The 9016-nt window shown below is 36.0% G+C and overlaps 2 protein-coding genes across 2 annotated transcripts in view; both read left to right on the top strand.

The window, feature by feature from the left end:
- Nucleotides 1-5538, top strand: part of eva1aa (eva-1 homolog A, regulator of programmed cell death a) — a 48214-nt gene extending 42676 nt beyond the window's left edge. The window contains exons 6-8 of the mRNA XM_016489452.1: nucleotides 919-1059; nucleotides 2575-2724; nucleotides 4445-5538. Coding sequence (XP_016344938.1) covers nucleotides 919-1059; nucleotides 2575-2724; nucleotides 4445-4821 — 668 coding nt within the window. The 3' untranslated portion in view covers nucleotides 4822-5538. The remainder of the gene's footprint in view (nucleotides 1-918; nucleotides 1060-2574; nucleotides 2725-4444) is intronic.
- A 2575-nt stretch (nucleotides 5539-8113) lies between these two features.
- LOC107691013 (EF-hand domain-containing protein 1-like) overlaps nucleotides 8114-9016 on the top strand; it is an 8038-nt gene continuing 7135 nt past the window's right edge. Inside the window, exons 1-2 of the mRNA XM_016489462.1 lie at nucleotides 8114-8400; nucleotides 8627-8851. Coding sequence (XP_016344948.1) covers nucleotides 8338-8400; nucleotides 8627-8851 — 288 coding nt within the window. The 5' untranslated portion in view covers nucleotides 8114-8337. The remainder of the gene's footprint in view (nucleotides 8401-8626; nucleotides 8852-9016) is intronic.

The following is a 9016-nucleotide window of genomic DNA, read 5'->3' as shown; positions in this document are numbered from 1 at the left end:
TGTGTGTCTGGATCTGTGTATGTGTGTGTGTGTGTGTGTGTGTGTGTGTGTGTGTGTGTGAGAGAGAGAGAGCAAACTGGACCTCTTGCAGGGCTATTGGCAGTCCATTTAAGGGTTTAAGCAGCAAAATAATGAATATCTTTCAATTTATATTATTTACAGTTAAGTATTTAATTATATTGTCATGTATAATAATATGTTATACATACTAATGTAAGTGACATATATAATATAGAATCTATCTATCTATCTATCTATAATATGCAGCCTTGGTGAGCGTGTACTGTAGTGTATTATATTGTTTTTTATTATTTTATTTTACCACTTTTATTATTTCTTTTATGATTTATTCAGTATTAGGAGGGATATTTTTATTTATTAAACTCCTTCTAGGGCGATATGCACTAAAATTGTCCTGTTTGTAGATTCACTCCTAACAAGAAGTTATCAAATATGTTTCGTTTTGTCAGGTTCGGCAGTACATCTGAAACGGTCATAATGACTAACTGATTATTGTCTTATGAAAGTAAAACATCACAAAACTCACTCTGAGGACGTGTGTCAAATATAATCAAATACCAGTGATAAAATCACAGTAGCTTAAACAAATCCTTAAAACTACACAACTGTGATTTAGGGAAGTTTACATTCAGTAGTCTCCACAGTATCTAAGGGATCTTATCTTTCAAATCTGGCAATTTGTGGTCATTTTCTCCTTTCTGCTTGGATCCTGATCATTGCCACTATGTTTTGCTTTTGTTTCACTGTTTATAGAGCAGAAAGACTCTTGTTTTCTGTGTGTATGTTGGACGATTCGTGGTCGCCTCTAATGCATTGTGAGCGTGTGTGAGGGAGTAGAAAGGTCATTCAAGTAGAAGTATAATTTTTGGTGAATTACTGAATTATGTCTCTTTTTAGTCCCAAAGAAACTCGTGCAGGAGTCGGTTTCCAGGCATCCATCATTCCCCTCTCCCCCATCTGTGCCTCATGACCCCAACGTGGTGGGAGACAGCGCTCCTCCTGACGGGACCCCGTCTCTGAGCTCGGACTCTGCGCCAGGTAAGAAACTGAGGACCCAAACACAACCTCAGCAGACTGTTTCCCCTGTCCAAATAATTGCTTTTATCAGGGCACTGATGGGAAACACTGATCTGAAGTCATGAATCTGAAACCACTCACAAACTCTGTGCTGATAGTTGCTGTAGTTACAGCCGTGTTTTGACTGTATAACTGAATCTGACAGAAAAACACCCATAATTAATTTCCCGTGAGCAGAGACAGTACAAACAGATATGTTTAAGAAGCTTTTAATGTGAGCTCTGTTTAGATGACCCTTTGTTTCTTTCCTGAACATATATTAGGCCAAACAGTCTATTAATATATTAAAAGTTCACACACACACACACACACACACACACACACACACACAAAAATGATAATTGCCGGTTTCCGTCTATGGAATAAAGAATAGGTTATAATGACTTTATTTTACAATTCTGTTTTTTTTTTTCTCACAATTCTGAGGAAAAAAGAATCCTGAAGTCACAATTCTGAGAAGAACAGTCCTAATTGCAAGATAGAAATTCCCAACTGTGAGAAAAAAAACTGCAATTTTGAATTTTTTATTCTGTAGTGGGAAAAAAAAGTAACTTGCGGATTTTATTTTTATTTATTTATTTTTTTTTTACAGAATTTAAATTTTGTTCTTAGAGTTGTGTTTATATCTCTCAATTCAACATTATTCCATGGCAGAAACTGGCTTCCATATTCATATTCACAGTGATGTAAAACGTACTGAGAAATTGTACTTAAGTTAAAGTACAGTCGTGGCCAAAAGTATTGGCAGACACAGATTTTGTGTTTTGCTAAATTTGCTGCTTAAGCTGTTGTGGTGTTCATTCACATTGTTTCTACAAGTATTGGCAGTGACATAATCTAGAAACAATGTGAATGAACACCACAACAACTTAAGCAGCAAATTTTGCAAAACACAAAATTTATGTCACTGCCAATACTTTTGGCCACAACTGTACAGATACTACGTAAAAAAAAAATTCTCCATTAAAAGTCTCAAGTCGTCAAGCTCCAAAAACGATAGGAAAAGTACCATATGAAATCATATAATGGATGCATATACACTGAAATATGGTACGATGTCAATGAGACCGGTCACAAGAAGCAATGACATTTGATGTCTTTGATACTTAAAGATATATAAGAGTGTAGTGAATGAATTGCAAGCATTTTTATTTTTTTTGGAGTTAGACAGCACCATACCCATTCACAATTATTGTATACTTTTGTTTTAAAGTAGAAAAAAAATGATATTGTTCATGCCACAACATGATGATGACAGCATTTTCCTTTTTGAGTGAACTTTTTCTTTGACACCACATACACACACGCACACAATGAGGACCTGTTGATGAATTATTGATGTAAATCCAACTTATTCTTTTGTTTATTGCCAGACATGGAAGCTTGGGACAAAATATATACTTTTTGTTTTAGAAAGATCTCATGATGAAGGTTGGTTCAAACGAGGGCATGACGATTGTGTGCATTTGATCGCAGGGAGGTCGACGCGAGGACGGAGTTCTGCTCCGTATTCAGAAGAGACGGATCAGTCTGGAGAAAGCAATCCGAACCCAACCATCTCCACTGTAATCAGACCAGCCATGGCCCTCATCAGCAGCATGCTGGCGGCCTACACCTACATCACAGGTAACACCACAACATCTGCAACCCACAGCTCTTCACATCTGACTTTGAGTCTGTGACCTGGATTACTGGACAGATGTTTGGGGTTGGAAAGATTTATATGTAATGTATTTTGATTGAAGGAGTCTCTTCTGCTCACTAAGGCTGCATTTATTTTATTTATTTATGTCACATGATCCTTCAGAAATCATTCTAATATACTGATTTACTGCTCTAGAAACATTTCTCATTATTAACAATATTGAAAACAGTTGTGCTGCTGAATATTTTTGTGGAAACAGTGATACATTTTTATTTTCCAGGATTCTTTGATGAATAGAAAGTTCAACTATGGTTGGACTTTATCCATCAGGAATTAATTTAATCATAAAAAGTGGGCGGTTCATACAAACAAATGGAGCCAGACCTGAACAAAAGTTTGCTAAAACAGTGCCTGGAATAGCTTCAGTTGCCTAATGTCAAATTGGCCCTAAGTGGAGTCAGTACAATCTACCAAAAATCACACTACACTCTTAAAAATAAAGGTGCTTCACGATGCCATAGAAGAACCTTTTTGTCTAAATGGTTCCATAAAGAACCTTTAGCATCTTTCGTTTCACGAAAGGTTCTTTGTGGCGAAAGAAGGTTCTTCTGATTCTAAAAAGGTAAGAAAGAGATGGTTCTTTAAAGAAATTTTGACTGAATGGTTCTTTGTGGAATCAAAAATGGTTCTTCTATGGCATCGCTGTGAAGAACCTTTTAAGCACCTTTATTTTTAAGAGTGTATTGTTAAAGAAAAAAAAGGTAAACCTTAAACATTAAGTTCTCACATATTTCCAAACAAAAAAAATAAATAAAAAATATGTATGTTTTTCTGTATTTAACTGTTTGTTTTTCACAAAATATGAATATTATAAAATATTCTATATTATTGAATATTAGTGTTTTATATGGACGCCCGTTTCCGCCACTGAATAAAAAATAAAAAAGGTAATTGCGACTTTTTATCTAATTTAATTTTATTTAATTTTATTTTATTTTATCTCACAATTCTGACTTTTTTCTCAGAATTGCGTGATATAAACTCGCAATTGCGAGTTAAAAAGTCATAATTGTGAGATACAGTATAAACTCGCAATTGCGAGACATAAAGTCGCAATTCTGAGAAAAAAAAAAGAGTTTTTATCTCGCGATTCTGACTTTATAACTTGCAATTTTGAGTTTATGTCACGCAATTCTGAGAAAAAAAAGTCAGAATTGTGAGAAGTCGCAATAACCTTTTTTTTTTAATTCAGTGGAGGAAACGGGCTTCCATAGTTTTATAGTATTTTAAATATCTTTTTTTTTTTATTCGCAGCAAAACTGCATAAACTGATGAAAATGTATAAATGCATTTCTTCAAATAAAAGCATCTGCCAAATGCATAATGTAAATGTAAATATCTTAAAAAACTATCATAAAATACATAAAAAAAATTATTTTGAGTCTGTGCACCCATTTTAACCATGAAATTTACAGGTCGAATTTACCCGCTAACATCACCATCGTACTAAAATGACATATGTACTGCAGATTCCACAACTTAGCAGGCAGGTTCATGACCCTGAGTGAGAAAACATCCTATGTTAACCAGTATTTCCCAAAAATGCATTCGGCTCAAACTGACCCGGAACATAATATAAATTTGAAGAGAGTAAATGGTTCACTTTGATTTCATGTTGTCTGTTTTGTGTCTCCATCCCAGAGCACCCGGAGCGCTGTGCGCTTTATTTCATGTGCGGCGTCTGTGCCGGTCTGTTCCTCACGCTCTTCACGCTGGTGGTTCAGATTTCCTGCCGTATGGACTGTAAACCTCGCCGCGGCGTCGCTAAGAAGCGTCCGAGACCCGCGGACTCCGACAGCGACACCAGCGACTCTGATTCAGACTGGGACTCCAGCTCGGACCTCTCGGCCCGACGGCACCGGCGCTTCGAGCGCACGCTCAACACAGACGTCTTCACGTCGGCGGAGGAGCTGGAGCGAGCGCAGCGACTGGAGGAGAGAGAGCGCATCATACGTGAAATCTGGATGAACGGACAGCCGGACGTCCCAGGAACCCGCAGCCTGAATCGCTACTACTAGAGCGCCGCCTCCGATTGGACAAATCCAGACAGGAAGCTACTAACAGGATGCTAAAGCAGCTGGAGTCATCACCTAGTGTGGCATTAAATGGCGTATTTGCAGTGGAAATAAGCTCTTCATTGAGGCGCAGTTTATCCATGAGGTGAAAGGTCAAATGCTGACAAGTCAGATTGGAATATTCTTACCTGGTGTCTTGAAGTTGGACATTTTCTGCAGCGTGCGGCTGAAGCTAAGGCTCATGGGAGATGTGGTTCAGTTGAAAGGAGTCTATAGGCAGCTCTGAGAGGCGTGATAAGCTCTAAGCACTGTGATTGGTCCTTCACTCCGCCTGTCAAACAGTGAAGACCGCCTTCTGTAGGGAGAGACCTGAGCAAATTAAGTGCCTTTGATCTGACAAATACACATACAGTATACAGTGGGACTAAAATATATTTGGACACTTATATATAATATCTGAATGTCATTGCATAAGGAAACAAATATAACAAACCAAGCTGTGACTGCAAGAAAATGATGCTGGAGCTTCACTTTTCTGCATCAGTTTTGCTTAATGACCTATAATCTTATCCACAATGCAACACTGAATCTTTTGGTAACACTTTACAACGAGGTACTACATTAGTTAACATGAACTAACAATAAAAAATACTTTTAAAGCATTAGTAAAATCAAAAGTTCTGTTTGTATATAAACCTGAGGTATACAAGCCTGTTTCAGCTATGGGATAAAAAAAAAATCTGATAATTTGTGGGGTTTTTTCTACTTTTAATCACAATTTTTCTTGCAGTTCTAAATAAATGATCAAATCTTGTAATTCCTTTTTCTCAGAATTCTTTACATTTTGCAATTTTCCTCCTCCACCACAGAATAAAATCAAAAAAATAATTGTGACTTTTGGATGCTGGCAATTGTGACTTTTTAGCTCACAATTCTGAAAAAAGTTTCTGGAAAAAAAATGTTATTTGAAAGATGTAAACTCAAAATTCAGACTTTTTCCCTCACAATTTAATATCTTGCAGTTGTCAATGAAAAATGAGAAAAGCAACTGCAACTTTTTATAAATTCTGACTTTTTTCTCAGAATTGGGAGTTTATGTCTTTAATATTCTGACTTTAAATCTCACAATTCTTTTTTTTTTTCTTCAGACTTGAGAGAAAAAGTCTGAATTGTGAGATAAGCAGTGGTAATTATCTTTTTTATTTTTTATCCCATGCTGGAAACAAGCTTCCATAAACATAAATAAACAGTATTTTTTATCAATTAATGTTAAAAAAGTTAATAAATACTGCAACAAATGCATTGCACATTTTTAGTTAATTAGTTAATTGGACCTAATTGTAAAGTGTTACCTTTTTCTTTCATTTTTAACACTAAATCATTTAATTATTTATCCTACGTTTAAACCTAACAGACTTCTTTTGATGATTTGCTGAACGTCTGCTTGTGCTGTGCTTTCTTTAAAGATAAATGCAACTTGGTTTGATATTTTATTATCAAATGTAATGACATTCGTGCATTTTTAAGGGTGATTAAGCATCCAAATATTTTTGGATATTATATATATATATATATATATATATAGCTATATATAGACATGCTGTAAAATCATCTCAGCCTTTATGAAATCTATTTTGATATTTAAATAGCTTTTGATACCACTATTTTTTTTGGGATTAAATATTTTTTTATACTGTGGCAAAGCTTGCCTGATTGCTCAGGGATGCAATCAAAGTGCTCTGTGTATAATCATATATTCTTTAAGGGGATGAGAGACAAATGAGATTCAAATGTTCCTGCATAGATGCAACCGTGACCTCAAAGAGGTTCTTATAGGATGATGATGCTTAAACACAAGACACATCTGCCAACACAGCTAATCACTCAATGTCTTTATGCAGCGCTTTCTGATTGTTTCAACTGTGGTTAATGTGTTTCAGTTTCTGTTACATGATAATGAGGGCTCAGAATCAATGTTAATGATACGAAACCATACTTTCCATTCTTAAAAATAAAGGTTTTCAATGGTGCTGCAAAGAGATTCAGCAAAGAGCTTCTTCTTATTAAGAACTATTTATGGCTATATAAGGTTTCTGAGTTGGCTATATGAATATTATATTTTTTTAAATTAACGTCTTTGATGTTTAGGTTCTTCAGATCCGTGTTTTGGTTTCCAGGTTCTTTAAAACACCAATAAAAGATGGAACTAAAGGAACTTACAACTTCTTAGTGGACATTAAGATGTTTCTATAGGTGAATAGTCTAACATTTTACCTTTACTCAAATTTTATTGCATTGTGATTTTTAAATGTTTGAGTAAAGTAGCCAACATCTTATTTAATATGCCTAAAGATTTAATATTATATCAAAAGTAATATTAGTAATTTAAGCATTAAAAAAGAACAACTTTAATGGTATGATCATTTAATATGTAATATTTAAGTTTTTTTTTTTTTTTTTTCAAAGCAAGCCAAAACATGAAGTGACTCGACATTTGTATGCATGTGAATGTTTGTTTGTGAAACAGCAGGATGTTTGTGTTGTAAGCGCTCTCAAACTTAAATTTTCCAGTAATATTTCAGCATGGTTTTTATAGGAGTATCAGCTCGTGTACAGAGCAGGAGCTGTGGGAGGTTTTGTTTTGGTTGTTATGGAGCATTTACGGTGGCCGAGAAGTGCAAAGCAAATCAAATACTGCTATTTTCACTTAGTGTAAATAGAATCCATTGCTAATACGAGATTTGAAAAGGGAGAAAAAAAAATTCGGCAAAAGGCGGGATCGAACCCGGGTCGATCGCGTCAAAAAGCCAACAACACACGTCATCTGCGCCACTGGAGCCGATGGTTTACAACCACTTTTAACTAAATGTAAATAGACACCCGTATGTTTTATTGCATAGTAAGGGCAATTCATACAATACATTTAAACTGAGCTACTTTAATACCATCTCCGAACTTTATACCACGACTCTGCTGTTCTTCGGCTGGTTCTTCCTGTATACGTTGATTGACAGATGTCTCGTCCAGTCAGCCGTGAGTAATCCCAAACCAATGTCGCTGTCTCAAACTATACCTACCTTTTCCGGTTTGTCTGATTTGTCGTTGTGTTTTCTGACTTGTTCATTTGTTTTCGGATTTGTTATAATGTTTTCTGACTTGTTATAATGTTTTCTGAATTGTTGTTTTTTTTTTTAGACTTTTGCATTTACGTTTGTAATTTGTTATTTTGTTTTCAGAATTGTGATTTGCTTTGCACTTCTCGGCCACCGTAAGCATTAAATAAACTGCATTGAATAAACTGAACATGTAGCGCTGCCTGTTGGTGAATTGATCCACAGGACACGTGAAAGGAATTATTTACATCACCATGACAACCGCCAGTGTTTGTGGTCTCCGTGGAGACCGCTATAAATAAACCTCCTCGGGGAAGCACAGCAGTCCCATGAGAGAACAACATAACTTATTTTATTTACATAAACCTTTAAATTATTTTAATCTAGATTAGGGTAATAAACCGTAATGTCTCTAAATACAGGACACGGGCTTCCTTTCCTGCCAGGAAACTCATTTCGGGATTTAACGGTGAGAAACATTAACCTGTAACTTAGCGTTCATCTTCTTTTTGAATTTAATGTTAACTTAGTTGTTTTACCACATGCTTTTTGTAACAAACATCTGCATTATTAACTCTTCAGAAATTTTAAAGCACATTTTAGATTTTTGCTGCGAATTAACCAATTAATTTGACAGATTATGAAATATAATGATTTTATATTATTTTAAATAATTTCTGTGTGCTGTGATCCAGAAATCCGCTTTCCACAGAGCTCAGACTCTGGATTTTAAGAACGGTTACGCTCTGCCCCGGCGGCCCGCGGTCGGTACCGGACAAGATCCGCTGCTGTCGGTGAACATCAGTCACAGCGAGAGGAAGCAACTGATCAGAGACATCCCGAACCTGACCTACGGTACCGACACACACCGACCCCCGCCACTAGACTTCATCCCGGCACACGCTGCTTACGACAAGAAGGTGAAGAGTATCTATCTATCTATCTATCTATCTATCTGTCTGTCTGTCTGTCTGTCTGTCTGTCTGTCTGTCCATTGATCTAGCGTTCTGTCTATCATTCTGTTTCTATCAGCCTATTTCTGTCTATCTATCTATCTATCTGTCTGTCTGTCTGTCTGTCTGTCT

The sequence above is a fragment of the Sinocyclocheilus anshuiensis genome, unplaced genomic scaffold, assembly GCF_001515605.1.
Source record: "Sinocyclocheilus anshuiensis isolate Anshui unplaced genomic scaffold, SAMN03320099.WGS_v1.1 scaffold2275, whole genome shotgun sequence".
In the NCBI taxonomy this organism is placed as follows: domain Eukaryota; kingdom Metazoa; phylum Chordata; class Actinopteri; order Cypriniformes; family Cyprinidae; genus Sinocyclocheilus; species Sinocyclocheilus anshuiensis.
This window is presented reverse-complemented; position numbering and strand designations above follow the sequence as displayed.